We start from the raw sequence: 16,396 nt of genomic DNA, 5'->3' as shown, positions 1-16,396 counted from the left end.
AGTTTGAACCACTGGTTCTCAATCATTGTTGTAATGTTTCACGTCACCCATCCATCCATCCATCCATCCATCCATCCATCCCTTATAATTAAAGCTTTGAGAACGTAATTATAATGCACCAGGAATACAATGGAGAAAGTACTATATTTCTTTCTCATAGATGCAAGAATAATTCTTCCATAAAACAAAAGATAGTAATTGTCTGACAATAACATACTTTTTGAAATACATTTTATATCATATCATGGTCCTATATACATATACATATATATATATATATATATATATATATATATATATATATATACATACACACACACACACACACACATTCCTGAAACAAAATAACACAAATCAATTTATTCCCTTAATACGTGTGATGCACTCTTTGATATCTTCTGTTCTATTTCTGTTGTATTCAACCCAGTAAATTGATTTTATAATCCACTGATAGATCATAACTCAGTTTGAAAAATATTCCAATAAAATGTGCTCACCAGGGCAAATTCCTTGTTGAGAATCATCTGTTCAACTAAAGATGACTCATTATGGAAGAGATGAGGCTGCATATGGCTCCACATGTGAGGAAACCACCAGAACTCATCTACAGACCGAAGCAAAAGGTCATCGCCTTCATCTTCCTCTTCAGTCCCTGTAAAACATAAAGTTAAAAAGGGTTTAAACGCAAATTTCATACTAGCTTGAAGATTATGTTTGTCAGGTTTTTATTCTTCTTCTTATTACTGATATGTAAATCCAATTTTGCATTGTTCTCAATAATAATAAAAAGAAATGACCATAGTCTAAATTATATCAGGGGCAATGTGGCTGGGGGTTGGGATGAGTTGGGGTAAGTGTGGTAGCCCCAAGTTCAGATAGGTGTTTAATTTAGAATTTAGGGGTATTTTATCACTGACACTGTTTAGAATTGCTAGTATATGATGATAATAATAAGTAGACTTCATTTGAGACTATTTATTTATTTATTTACTTATTATTTGAGAGAAAGAGCACAAGTGGGGGGAGGGGGTAGAGGGACAGAGAGAGAGAGAGAGAGAGAGGGAGAGAGGGAAAGAGAATCTCAAGAAGGCTCCAAGCTTAGCACAGAGCCCAATGTGGGGCTCGATCCCATGATCCAAGGCTCGTGACCTGAGCTGAAACCAAGAGTCAGGCCCTCAACAGGACTGAGCCACCCAGGCACCCTGAGACAACTTATTTTTGTTTTAAAATGATCAGCTGAGGAGGCTGGGTGGCTCAGATAGTGAAGCATGAGACTAGATTTCAGTTCAGGTCATGAACTCACAGTTCTGAGCCCCGCATGGGCTCTGCACTGAGAACACAGAGCCTATTAGAGATTCTCCTTCTTTCGCTGCCCCTCCCCTGCTCTCACTCTCTGTCTCTCTCAAAATAAATAAATAAGCCATAAAAAAATTATCAGCTGATAATTCTCTTCCTTTTTGTATACACAGGGGAAACCTAATCAGAGATCTTTTTTTTATTCTTAAAAATATTCTTATATATGCATCTAAAATTGAGCTTAAAATTTAACTGATGAAGTTTGTTAATTTTTTTCTGATTACAAAAGCAACATAAGCTTATTGAATAAGTGAAAAGCACAGACTAGTGATATATGATGCCCCAAAACAAAATAAAAACAAAGATCATCACCTAAAACTGGTAGAAACATTTGGTGCTTTTGTTTTAAATCTTTTTCTAATTACTTTAAAAATAAATCAGCTAACATTATATAATTACTTTTGTATCCTTACCTCTTAACATAAATATTATGAACATACATATTTCCTATTTTGATATCAATATTTCATAAAACATGAACAATGAAGTTATTAACACAATAGAAACTTGACTTGAGAACTTAAAACTGATATAAAGCCACGTTGGTGGCTCTGTCAGTGTCCAACTTTGGCTCAGGTCATGATCTTGTGGGTCATGAGTTCAAGCCCTGAGTCAGGCTCTGTGCTGACAGTTCAGAGCCTGGAACCTGCTTCAGATTCTGTGTCTCCCTCTCTCTCTCTGTTCCTCCCCTGCTCATACTCTGTCTCCCTCTCAAAAATAAATAAACATTAAAAAATTAAAAAAAAAATCTTCTCATCCTCTATTAGGAAAATCTGTTAACAGTGCTCAAGGCATAGTAAAAACCATTTGTCATGCCACAAGTGGAAAAAAAAAAAGAAATAACAACTTACTTCTACAGGAATTCACTTTGTCACAGCTACCCACAAATATTTTCACTGTATGAAATAATATAGTTTTTGTACAGTTTTACAGTATGCAGTCTAATTTTAAAATGTTCTGAATCAAGAATGTAAGAATTGATTCTTGTTTGGTCTAGATATTTAACTAAGTGAATTAAAATAACAGATATGGCTTATTGTGTGAGGTGTATTTATTTGGTTTATTTTTCTACAACATAGTATGCTTTACAGACAGCAGCTAAATTTAATATTAAGCAAATAAATATTAAAAAAACAAAGGCATTTCTTTTTTTTTATTAAACGTTTTTATTTATTTTTGAGACAGAGAGAGACAGAGCATGAGCAGGGGAGGGTCAGAGAGAGAGGGAGACACAGAATCCGAAACAAGCTCCAGGCTCGGAGCTGTCAGCACAGAGCCCGACGCGGGGGCGAACCCACAGACCGTGAGATCATGACCTGAGCTGAAGTCAGATGCTTAACCGACTGAGCCATCCAGGTGCCCACAAAGGCATTTCTTAAAGGAATTTTCTCCAGACATTGCATTTCTGTGTCCCATAATAAAGATTTCACTGATCATGCAGTAAGTAGCGCCGTGAAATGGTGAAAATATATATTTGGTGTCAGTAAGTACAGAAGTAGGGTCCCTGCCTCTGCCATTTACTTGACTATGCCCTCTTGTACAAGTTAACTCCTCTGAGTCTCAGTTTCCTGGTTCAAAATGGGGATTTAATATCTGTCTCATTGGGTCTTTGTGAAAAGTCAATGAGATCAATTTATTAAAGCACTAATATCGTTGAGTTGCAGATAGCAAGCACATTGTAAATATCAGGATATCTCTCTTCTTAAAAGTAATATCTACTAGTTTATACTTGCAGTGTTCTAAATTCATATATTTTTACAAATCCTGAAACGATTGCCTACCTAGAGTATAAATTTCTAAAAGTCAGAGATTGGATTTCTTTAACTTGCACTATATCATACCACTTCCCAAAGCAGTAAATAGGTGAATAATTTAATTCAGTCCATAATGATATAACGTCAGAGGACGTCAGAGTTTTCGTATGTATGCTGAAGTAGATGTCATTTTTAAATTTTTTTTATTTTTTATTTTTAATTTTTGTTACATTTATTTACTTTTGAGAAACAGAGTGAGACAAGGAGTGAGCGGGGGAGGGGCAGAGAAAGAAGGAGACACAGAATCCGAAGCAGGCTCCAGGCTCTGAGCAAGCGGTCAGCACAGAGCCTGATGCAGGGCCGGAACCCACAAATCCTGAGATCATGACCTGAGCCCAAATCAGACGCTCAACTGACTGAGCCACCCAGGTGCCCCAGTAGATGCCAATTTTCGTGTGTATTTATGTATATGCATTATTTCTGGGATACAGTTCATAATGAATATTTCTTAAAAGTTGTAAGGACCACCAGGATTAGAGTTTGGGCGCCGCAGTACTAGAGCAGTTGCTACTAAACAAAGGGTAAAAAATGGAAGTTTTGAATGTGATAAAAGTCTTATGAACAAGGTGAGCAGACAGTATCCTTGATTTTTGTTAACTTTAGCTAAAATTGTTAGTATGAAGGACTTGCCATTCATGGACTCTTGTTAATATAGACAATATCAAACACTGAAATCCAGATGAAGAGAAGTTTATCAATTCCTTATATGGATTTTAAGCAGGAAGTGTTTAGACCAAGTGTTTATTATAGCCATAATTCACCCACTGAGGCACAGATTAGAAAGTTACTTTATGTCACATGCGATGAATGAATCAATAGTTCTCCCACTCTTCTGTTGTGCTTTGAATATAGAATGTTTGAGAATTACTTCCATTCACTTTAAACTTCACTGATTGTTACTGAAAGTAGCAGGAAGCACAAAATACATACTTGACCAGGAAGGAGGTCAATCCCTCCATTTAAGGAAAATTTGCAGACTATTGATGTAAACAAATACATGGCTGATCATAAAATCTTACTAATTTTTATACTAGCAATTGTATCAATTTATAAACATGCTTCACAAAGTTGAGAGTAGTATCTAAAACCTTATTTTTTCACTTCATAGATTAATTTCCCATTAGCCTTTCTCCTACTTTATACAGCTTTATAATTCAAAGCCTTGTGAGGCAAGCTTACAACACTAGAAATAACTTAATGAAAAATATGATACCAAATCATGCTGAGGCCCCACAGCAGAATTTCACGTTTTAAAATCCAACTAAATGAAAATATTAAATTTTTGAATCACCATAAACAAGTATTTATTTATACCTAATTTATGCCTAAATTATATGTGAGGATATAATTTGTAGTTTATACATGACTAGATTTAACACAAGTTACAATTCTTTGTAACACAAGAATTTGTGTTAATATTAAGCCTTTCACTTCTAATCTAATCTAGATTCAAATCAACATCATTATTAATTAAAAATAAAGTATTTTTTGTTCTCATTTAACAGTTATTCCCTTTTACTCCTTCCAATTCTCAAAAAATAGGAAGTTTTAAATTCAGAAGTAAAATATTGAAGAATTCACTTTTTGTTATCACTTGTGGAAGATCTTGTAATGAGATAACAGCATGACTCTAAAAGTCCTTTAAGTCTGCCCATATAATAATAATTTTAGCAAGATCTGGGCTATAGGTTAATTCCCAGAAGGCAACATTAAAATGCAATTTATAAAATTCCAGTGTCTGCATTATTGCTTTTGTACAAATGTCTGCCTTATATTTGTTCATTATGTATGAAATATTGTAATTCCTAAATGGTAAGAAGATGTTGTAATTTTCTTTGTATATTGACTCTGGCATGGTTTCATATAGGTGGGTATAGATAAACTAATTTATGACACTAAGTAAAAATAACCATGTGGTGATAAAAATCAATTAAAAGTTACCTAATAGGGGCACCTGGGGAACTTAGTCAGTTAACCATCCCACTTAGGCTTAGGTCACGTTCTCAGGGTTTGTGAGTTCGAGACTGGCATCAGGTTCTGTGCAGAGCCTGCTTCAGATCTTCTGTCTCCCTCTCTCTCTTTCCCTCCCCCACTCATTCTCTCTCTCTCTCTCTCTCTCTCTCTCAAAAATAAACATTAAAAAAATTACCTATCTATAGTTACCTATTAGCTCTAGAAGTAATCAATTCAACAAAGCTGCGGAATAAAAAATCAGTATACAGAAATCTGTTGTAGTTTCATACATGAATACACTACACACTAACAAAAGAACAGATAGGGAAATTAAGAAAACAATGCAATCACACTTGCACCAAAAATCAGAAAATACCTAGGAATAAACCTAACCAAGGAGGTGTAACATCAGTACTCTAAAGACTGTAAGACATTGATGAAAGAAATAGAAGATGAAGAAATTGCAAACAAATGGATATAATGCTGATGGACTGGAAGAATTAATATTGTTAAAATGTCCATACTACCCAAAGCAATCTACAGATTCAATGCAATCTGTATCAAAATGTCAATGGCATTTTTCACAGAACAAGAACAAACAAAATTTGTATGAAATCACAAAGATCTCAAATAGTCAAAGCAATCAAGAAAGAAGAACAAAACTGGGAATATCACAATCCCAGATTTCAAACTATACTACAAACCTATTATAATCAAAACAGTATGGTACTAGCACAAAAATATACACAGAGCAATAGAACAGAATAGAGAGCCCAGAAAGAAACCCATACTTACATGGTCAATTAATCTATGACAAAGGAAGCAAAAATATACAGTGAAGAAAAGACAGTCTCTTCAATAAATGGTGTTGGAAAAACCGGACAGCTATATACAAAAGAATGAAACTGGGTCACTTTCTTACAGCATACACAAAACAAGCTCAAAAGGGATTGAAGATCTAAACATAATACCTGAAACAATAAAACTCCTAAAATAAAACATAGGCAGTAATCTCTTGGACATCATCTTCAGCAATAATTTTCTGTATATATCTCTCCAGTCAAGAAAAACTAAAGCAAAAATAAATTTATTTTTGGGACTACATCACACTACAGAGATTTTGCAGATCAAAGGAAACCAACAATAAAACAAAAAGGCAACCTACTGAATGGGAGAAGATATTTGCAAATGATATATCTGATAAAGAACTCCTGAAAATACCAAAAATTCCACAAATAATCCAATTAAAATGGGCAGAGGTACTGAATAAACATTTTCCCAAAGACCTCAGATGGCCAAAAGGCATGTGAAAGGATACATCTCTAATCATCAGGGAAATGCAAATCAAAACCATGATGAGATATCACTTCACACCAGTCAGAATGGCCAGTATCAAAATATAAGAAATAGGAAGTGATGGCAAGGATGCGGAGAAAAGAGAATCCTTGTGCACTGTTGGCAGGAATCTGGTGCAGCTACTATACAACACAGTACAGAGGTTCCTCAAAAAACTAAAACTACAGCTACAAATCCAGTAATTCCACTTCTGGGTACTTACACAAGGAAAAAGAAACACACTAATTTAAAAAGATATATGAACACCTTTGTTTACTGCAGTAGTATTTATAATAGCCAAGATACAGAAGAAATCGAAGTGTCTATCCATAGATGAATGGATAAAGAAGATGTGGTATATATACACAATGGAATGTTACTCAGTTGTAAAGAGATAATGAAATCTTAGCCATTTGGGACAACATGGATGGATAGCATGCTAAATGAAATAAGTCAAAGAAAGATAAATATCATATAATTTCACTTATAGGTAAAATCTAAAAAACAAAACAAACAACAATATCAACAACAATGACAAAAAGGAGAAACAAATTCATATATAGAGAGAACAAAATAGCCATTGCCAGAAGGGACAGGAGTGGCAGGTGGGTGAAATAGGGTGAAGGGGATTAAGAGGTATAATCTCTCTGTTATAAAATAGATAAATTACGGGGATAAAAAGTATAGCATGGGGAATATAGTCAATAACATTGTAATAACTTTGGTGACTGTGGAAACCACACTTATCATGGTGAACAAATTGTAATGTATGTAATTTTCAAATCACTATGTTGTACACCTGAATCTAATATATCGTATGTCAGTGATACTTCAATAAAAAATTAAGAAAATTAATTTCAGAAAATGTTTTCAGTACATTGCATTGCCTATAAAACCTTCAAAAAGACACATGTAGAAAATATATCTCTAAGAATGCTACTTGTATCTATAAATAAGGAGAGTTTACTATTTCATTGTATATACATGTTTACAATGCATTGCTTCACTGAATGTAAGGCACATACATAAAAGTTGTTTCTAAGAATGCTACTTCTACATGTGGATAAGAACAGTGTTATTTCAGTTAATGATTGTGTTTGCCACACTGTAGTACTTTAAAACTCTCTTTAAAGATAAACAAAAATACAAATAAATAAGTAAATAAAATGAATGCATAAATGAGTGCATGGATGCATGTTACCTATGATTTCATAATTAGAAAATAGAGCTATGTGAATTATTCAGTTAATTCTTTGATAAAATTTAATCTTATATAAAAATACTTTTTAAAGTGATAGTAATAAAAAATAGCACTTAGAACATGTTCTAGATGAGGGAGATATTATTATTCTCATTTGGAGATGCAGAAACTGAGGCAAAGAAAGTTTAAATAACCTGTTTATGTTCACAAAGCTAGTAAATGTCAAAGTCTGGATTTGAACAAAAGCAATCTGTTGCTAATACCTACTCTTTGAACCAATACTTTATATAAAAAATCAAAAACTAAAAGCAAACAAAAGTGAATGATTGTAATACCTTTTTTTTTACTTTCATATTTGAAAGGTAATAGTTTTATATAAAGGATCTATATTTTTGTAAAATGAATTCTCATTAAAAATATTAACACAATTCACAAATATCCATGGAGTAATTGATTGAATCATATTAATTTATTATTAATTATAAAGAGTGACAATTGTCACTAGAAATTATGCCCTATGAAAAATCATACTTATAGTCCTTTATCCCTAGAAGGCATCTTAATGTTGTAATGTCTTTAATCGAGCTTTCATTGTGCAATTCCAATCAAGATTTACATATTTCCAGACTAAAACTCTTTATTTCAAACTCCACACTTTTTTTCCCCTTTTAATCAACAGTATGTCCTTCCTCTTTCAATTTGGCACCTGTGAGTGGCTGACTGTTAGGGAATGCTTAGCGATATGTCCTTTTTGGGTGAGATTGTTTTTAGCACGTGAAGGACAGAGAAACTGAACAGGAAAGAATACATGGAAAATACAAATAAGTGAAGCAGTCTACGAAATGAAGAATCTATCATTATTACACTGGGCATATGTGATTAAATGTCTTCAAAACAATGAGGCTCATCAATCAGCATCCTCATGCATTGGGAAATCAGAACATCCTGGGAGAGAACAGAGACAATCATTGTGACAAGGCCATCTTCTAATAGTTACACATCATAGCAGAGTGCAAGTATAAGGAAAGCACTTCCTTGATTTGCAAACTTTTTCCCATACAGTTAAGCCTCCATATAAGAACGTGACTAGATAAGATAAAGGTATGCCCTCCCTGTAGTGCGCATCATCATGTTATTCCATGCTAGAGGAAACCTTGGTATCTTTGGGTAAATTAATAACTACTTAACGTAGTAAGATGCACTTTTGAAATACAATATGGGTGCTCTTCAATGATTCAATGGATGCAAATCAATGAAAGTTTCATATTCACGTGAAGGAAAGTAAACTTCTGGGATTTAGGAATGCATGTGTGTATATATACATGCATTCATAAAGTGTAACCTAAATGTATGGTCTCTAAAGTGTACTACTACATAACACAACATAACAGAATAGAATTTCTTCCATTATTTTTGTTAGGTTAGTACCAACTTGAGTCAATAAGGTCTTTTTAAAAGATATAATTAAAATGATTTTTTGTACCTTCCTCCAACAACTATCCCTGTGATATTAACTAGTGTCTTGTTCATTTCCTAGTGGATGTGTACTGTGTACATGTTCAGGATCATAAAGAAGAAATGGGAAGTGTTATAACCTGCTATCAACATTAACTCTGTGAATGTCTGCCAGGTTTAATAGGTCTGAATATGAAAAGTAAATAAAAGACCTGAGGCAGTTATCCAGATATATTTCAACCAAAAGAATGGCTTTACTTGTACTACCTAGCTATTTAAGACAAAATAGCATTGTTTGTGTGTGAACTTCAAATAATCCCATAATTTTCCCCCTGTGTGAATAGATATAGCCTTTAGAGTTATCTGCTTTATAACTTCAGAGTCAGAGCTTCTTAGGCCTGAACTCATTTCTTGAGGGGGCTTTTGAAGAAGATTTACAAAACTATGTCTATTTTCAAAATTGTAAGCTGGAATTGCTTTGCCTGTGCAGATATGATGACCCAAATCTCTTTCTGCAAAATGTCCTTTTAAAATATGCAATCATTTGATTTATCAACTGGTCTAAATACTAATTTTCCTTCTATTACTTTAAACAGATTTACATGTTTCAAAGCGGGAGGGAAAAAGCATTAAAGAAAAGCCAATAAGACATTGCTGCTTCAATATTCTAATAAACCATGCTGAGCCTCTTTGGGTAAACATTAAAAAGCTTCTTTGGGTAAATGAGCTGCATTTATGATCATTAAAGACTACCTTTGCACAGGGTATTTTTAATGTCAATAACATGCGTGCATAGAGAATACTATGAAATGTTTTCACTAAGATACTATGAAGTAACGACAGTGCAAAATCACAAATGCAGAAATAGGAGCAGATAGTATGTATTTGCCCTAATACAGACTCTAACACACCATTTTGTGCTATTTTTGTCATTGTTACAAGATAGTCACTTCTATGCTCTATGAACATAGCTTTGTCCATACTAGTGCCAGACATTAGAATGCTGATATTCAGAAAATAAAAGTCAAATTCTGGAGATGACGGTGGGTAGAGAGGTGAGGAATATCAGAACATGGAGTAGTGCATGAACACCAATCACATTTTAAGAATTTGTTAAAAGCTGACACTGAACAGAAGTGCAACTGTGGCTGGATAGAGATGGAAAGAAATACAAGCCTTATTATGATGGTTTTAATGCATGTTGGGCCAAATTATTGTAATATTTTTAGGGAAAAATCCTGCAAGGGAAGGTAAATTAAGCAAGGTGACTCTTAGACTCTATTGATTTTCTTTGAGGCTACAAAATTCCTCTCTTATCACCAGGTGTTTCCCAAAGGAAAATAATATGTACAAAAATGTCTGTCACCTTGACTATCTGACTTTTTAAAAACACTGTCCATTATTATTATTAGAGTGTTATTGCCATCATCATGATCATCATCACCATTACCATCATCATCATCATCATCATCATCACTATGCTTTCTACTTGGACCACGCTGAGAGACAAGATGCATAGTCACAACTTCAACAATGATCTTGGTTTCTTTCACTGAGTTGAAAAAGTCAGTTCTCTTTCTCTTTTGCCCTTGATTTTAACAGTATTTGCCAAAGTAAACAAGCTCATTGATTTTGGATTTGGCTACTCATATAATGCATCCAAGTTTTTCCCATAATCAGTCCAGATATTCTATTTCTCCTACTTATGAAACATTTAAAATCCTCTCTCCTATTTATATGTAGCTTCCTGAGAACACAAAGCTCCTTCTTACCTGTGTGGTAAAACTTCCCTGAAAATCCAAGGTTGAAGGTAAAATTTGCAACCTGAGTGCGCAGTAAATTTTGAGTCTCTAGTAATGCCTGAAATAAATAAGAAATTAACATGATTTTAGAAAAATAAATATGAAGTTTTGGGATGCCTCTTTTTCAAATGTGTATGCATGAGTGAAACAAAATAGTATGGGCTTTGTTGCTTTTTGGGTTTTTGATGGCTACTGTTATATGCTATTCATATCTCAGGTATTATAATCACTATTATTATTTTTATTGAAGTTCACCAAATTATGAAGCAGTTAAGCCCTAAGCACATTATAAGTTGCTGAGAGGCAATTCTCTAAACACACAGCACTGAAATCATTTTTCATTTCCGTGTGAGTCATTTCTTGATTTCAGATTATTACACTTTTTTTTCCTTGGGAGAAAATTTTCAGAATTTTTGGATATAGACAAGTCTTTAATTTGTTAGTAAAGAATGGAAAGGTAATATTTGTTTGAGTTGCAATTCAGTATTTATTTAACTGTGCTACCTCCCCTATCATTTTATAAGGGATAATCATTACGTTAAAAGCTTGGGTTCTCAACCATATAAATTAAAGAGAAATGTATAATTTATATTGATTGCAAATCTTGAAATATGAACCAGGCAAGGACAGATAGAAAATAAATAGCCAATTCCATAAAGAAAACTTTTCCAACTGTGGAGAAATGTGCCTATCTTCTGTATCTGGAATTATTCTATGTTAATTTCTTATTTGTAGACAGGATAGGAACACACTGATAGTAATCTTAGAGTCAGACTTAGTCCTGTAAATTTTCTGCCAATCCTTAAACTGCTATTATTCCTATGCCAACATATGTAGCATAATTCAGAACTCTCATATCCTTGGGCTTTTTAGTTTGCTTTTTGATTCAGAATGCTTTTCCTGTTTTTAAATGGATTTTTAAAGGGGACTTACTTTGTTCTGATGAAAATGAAAAATTCATTTCAAACTAGACATATTAGTAAGACCAATTTTTGGTTACTGCTATCAATATGTTAAGGTGAACAGAAATTTAGACAATTCTCTTGAGTATTAGTCACAGTGGATAAGTATCTGCTTAAAAAATTTGTGGAACTATTTACTCCTCCAGAATTAAGAGGACTCTCCTGCAAATTAGCTTAATTAGATAAAAGAATAACTAAAAGGTTGATAACTACATAATCAGTGGTTATCCTAGGTTACAGTTACATTGCGTGTAATCCTGGCCAATCTTATTTAAATATTATGAATTAAGTAGAAAAAGGAAAAAAATAGGCTTATTTAGTTTGACTCAGTTATATGTAATATATTTTTTAAAAGTTCTCAGAAAGAAAAAAAACCTAAACACTAAAAAGAGGTTGGAGTTAAAAATAAAGTCTTTTGAAATAGTCAAGCATATTGGTAAATCCTGTGGAATACAGTGTTAAATTGAAAATATCATGCATCTCTTTATCTTAGTAAGTTTCTTTTTCTGGGTTTCTTACTTTATTCAATGCACAATCCCTGGGCTTCCATAACTTCAATTAGTTTTTTTAAAACACTCTCCTTTCCCCTGTATTCCTTACCACTCCAATCCCCTTCCAATTCTTACCTCTGGGTTCTCAAAGTCATTATTTTGCATTTAGTTCTCCAGTATCTTAAAATCACTACATATTTATTGTAGGTGGATACATATATTTAGTGTATATATTGGGTGTAACAAGCATAGTCCCTTTAACCTAGGACTTTAATGCTTAGAGAGGGAGAGAATTTAAATAGACAGTCAGAAAAATGTATAATTACAACTCATGATAAGTTCTACAAAGAAATCTAGAGCATGTTATGATAGACCAGTAAGGGATTTTAATTTATACTGATGGAGTGGGCCCACATTTTCAATGCTTTATTAGGGGAAAATAAATCAAAATCAAATCAATAAACATCAAACAATGTATTTTTCCCTCAATCAACTTGCCACCACTTTAGGAACACCTCCATTGTCTTTTTCTTGGGCTTTTAAAACACTATAGTCTGCTAACCTTCCCACCCTTCAGTTTTATCTTCCTCTAATCTGCCTTACATTCTGCAATCAAGCTAACATCCCAGAGGCAGTAAATGCACTTCACCCTTGGGGTCAAGGAGGCCATTCAATTAATGGCTCAGCCTTGCTGGTCATTTCAGTTCTCTAATGCTTTCTTTCCCTTATCTGTAAATGGGATAATGTTTAATACCTGTTTCACACTATTATTGGGGATTATGTTGTAGAAAGTATACAGCTAAATGCCTGGCACACAGTAGAAACTCAATAAATGCTGTCAATGAGCACTCAATGTGTCATTCTCTCCCCACCTATTAGGTATTGTTGGCGCCTCCACTTTTCCAGTTAAGCTACATGCATTGTTGTTTCCCCCAAATCACCTTGTCCTCTGGATCTATTCCCATTCCTATATTTCTCCGTGCCTTTCCTTACTCTGTTCCTTTTGCTTAGTCTCCAGCTGCTCCAGATCCCATTCCCCAAACCCATCCATTCTTTAAAGTTCTGCCCAAATGCCATTTCTGTATGAAGCCTGCCCTGATGCCTCAAAGCTTTTACTTTTTTTATCTCCCAAAGTTCTTAAATTATTTTTCTTAAGACTTACATTATTTTCTTCTTTACTACATCACTTTATATCCCACTTCTTCTAGTCTATAAGCATCTTCAAGTCAATCAAACCTTATTTATTTTTACATATTCCCTAGTGCTAGATATATTTTTGTAAATGTGGAAGGCATTCAATTGAATTAGTTTCCTTTATTTTTACTAGTAACATATTTCTGATGGTAAAATGATAAACATGGTTCATGGACCATACCATTAAATGATATCAGAACAATATGGATAGGATGCTACATTTCACCAGGACATTTATATCATGGATACTTTATAATCTTATATTATAGATTACCTAGTAAGACAAGCTCACAGAAGCGAGGACAGATGGATTTTCTTCCAGTGGTACTAATAACTCTATGAAGAATTTGGCAGACCCTTCTATTGTTGAAAGAAATAGAATTGTCTAGTCATACTCTCCCAACATGTAATTTTGATTAATGTGGGGTAAAAATTACAATTTCTATAAGTAAAACAAAACAAATAGATTAAAAAGGCAGACGCTGAAAGATTCCATGACTGACTATTTCAGTATAAAAAAGTTCTTTAACTTCCAAAATTCAGGGAAAGAAAATTTCCATGGTCTTTCGATGGTAAAGGAAGAGAGATACAAATAATAATGAGTAATAAAATAGTCCAATTTTAAAAATAAAAATCATAAATAAGCTTAAAAGAAAAAAAATGTTAAACCACAAAAATTAAAGAAGAAACATAGAAAAAGTAAAGAATAGAAATAGAGGAAGTGTAAAGTGTCAGAAGAAATGTTAGATAAGAAAAGACAAATATAAAATTGTGAATAAATGAAATATAATGAAACTAAAAAAAACTTACTTTGGAAAAACTTGTTTATAAAGTGGAAGTAATATGTGTCAATTATAGATAAAAATCAAATTGTAAAGTTTAGGAAACAACATGTAGCTACAGATAAGCTTTTTTTATCTGAATATTTTGTGAGGAAATTTCACTAACTTTTGAACATAAATGTAAAATGAAATATATTTAGTGTTTAGACAATAAACTTGCTACTTTCTTTAATAGTTTATCTCATAAGAAATATAAACAGCTTTGGGGCACCTGGGTGGCTCAGTTGGTTGAGTATCTGACTTCAGCTCAGGTCATGATCTCACAGTTCCTGAGTTGGAGCTGTCAGTACAGAGCCTGTTTTGTATCCTCTATCCCCCACTCTGCCCCCCCCACTCTCTCTCTCTCTCTCTCTCTCTCTCTCTCTCTCTCTCAAAAATAAACATTAAAAAAATATATATCTATATATATACAGCTTTAAGATATTCCTTTGCATTATCTGGGAAGAATTTACTAAGGAACTTGACTAGATATTAAAGAGAATAAATATATACAACTTAAGAAAAGGCAACAATTCATTATTTTAATAGATATTACTTACATTTGCATAATGTTATCATAACAAGTTCTCAGTATTTAATAAAGCAAGTCTGACTTGGCCCTACTGCAAAATGTTAAAGAAAACAATGGTTCTCAAACTTTATTGTGCATAAAATTTTCTAAAAGAGACTGCTAATATTGTCAATTCTGGATTCCCACTTGAAAAGTTATTGATTTAGTTTTATGTGATAAGGTCCAGGCTTGTGTATTTCATCAGAGACCCTAGTTGCTTCTAAAAAGGGTCAAGCAATTGTTTCCAGGTTACCCATATGAAATGAGTTGCCAGAATGCTTGTAAAGTAACTTTCCCCGGCCCATGTTCTGGAAATTCTGAATTGGAGTATAAAATGGAACCTAGGAAACTGTAAATTTAATAGTGATTCTTATAGCTTCAAGCTGGAGATTATAATCATCAAGGAACTTTGGGAAATATTAAGTTAGTGCACTATTTATATTTATGCTAATTTCAAAGTATGTTGCTTATGCCTTTTAAAAAAATTTTTTTTAAATATTTATTTTTGAGAGAGAGAGAGACAGAGAACGAATGGGGGAGGGGCAGAGAGAGACACACACAGAATCCGAAGCAGGCTCCAGATCTGAGCCATAAGCACAGAGCCCGACATGGGGCTCAAATTCACGAACGGTGAGATCAAGACCTGAGTCAAAGTCGGATGCTTAACTGACTGAGCCACCCAGGCGCCCCCCCTTTTAAAATTTTTAAAAATATTTATTTTTTGGGGGGTATTTTGTTTATGTCTTAACCCACTCTGATATTCAGGCTAACCCTTTCCGTAACTGCACATAAGATATGACTATCTACATATATTGATATAGCCTTATACTTCCAAAATTTCAAATCAAACCCAGAAGGGTGATAGTTTTTGTTCCTTTAACTGTCTTGTACAGTTTTTTAATATATCCAATAATTAAATGAAAGTGTCATCTTAGTTATCTTATAAGATCTTGATGTGGGAATCAGAAGAGGTTACCTCTATACTTATGGTCCAGGTGGAAAAAAATGCTTTGTGGAAAGTTCAAGTGGCCTACGCAATAACACTAGGAGAGGGCCCAAATTGAGCATGTTTGCCTTAACACTTGGTCCAACCTTAATAACTTCAGGTCCCACTACAGTAAGTTTGTGGGACCAACCAGGATGAAATGACTCAGGAGTCCATGCACTTTTGTGCAGACTATTTGTCAAGTAAATGAAGATGAATAGGGCTGACCCAGGGTGAAAGTATGAAGCTTTTGAAGTTTGCCTTTGATAGTCTCTGTCTCTCTTCTTTTTCATCTTCTTTCCCTTAGAAGCGATCTGTATTCTTTCAGAAACCTACTCTCTCTCTCTTTTGCTCTCTCATTTTTAAAATCGCTTACTGCTACTCAAAGAGGAAATTGTCTGATATAATTTATACACTGACAGAATTTTATTACACCAATACGCCAAATCTTCCACG

General features: G+C 33.6%; 1 protein-coding gene across 1 annotated transcript in view; it reads right to left on the bottom strand.

Moving 5' to 3' along the window:
- Window positions 1–16,396, bottom strand: part of LOC115512302 (bifunctional heparan sulfate N-deacetylase/N-sulfotransferase 4-like) — a 424,934-nt gene that overhangs the window by 129,303 nt on the left and 279,235 nt on the right. The window contains 2 exon segments of the mRNA XM_032592912.1: window positions 498–652; window positions 10,887–10,974. Of these exon segments, the coding sequence (XP_032448803.1) occupies window positions 498–652; window positions 10,887–10,974 (243 nt within the window).

Source organism: Lynx canadensis, chromosome B1 (genome assembly GCF_007474595.2).
Source record: "Lynx canadensis isolate LIC74 chromosome B1, mLynCan4.pri.v2, whole genome shotgun sequence".
Lineage (NCBI taxonomy): Eukaryota > Metazoa > Chordata > Mammalia > Carnivora > Felidae > Lynx > Lynx canadensis.
This window is presented reverse-complemented; position numbering and strand designations above follow the sequence as displayed.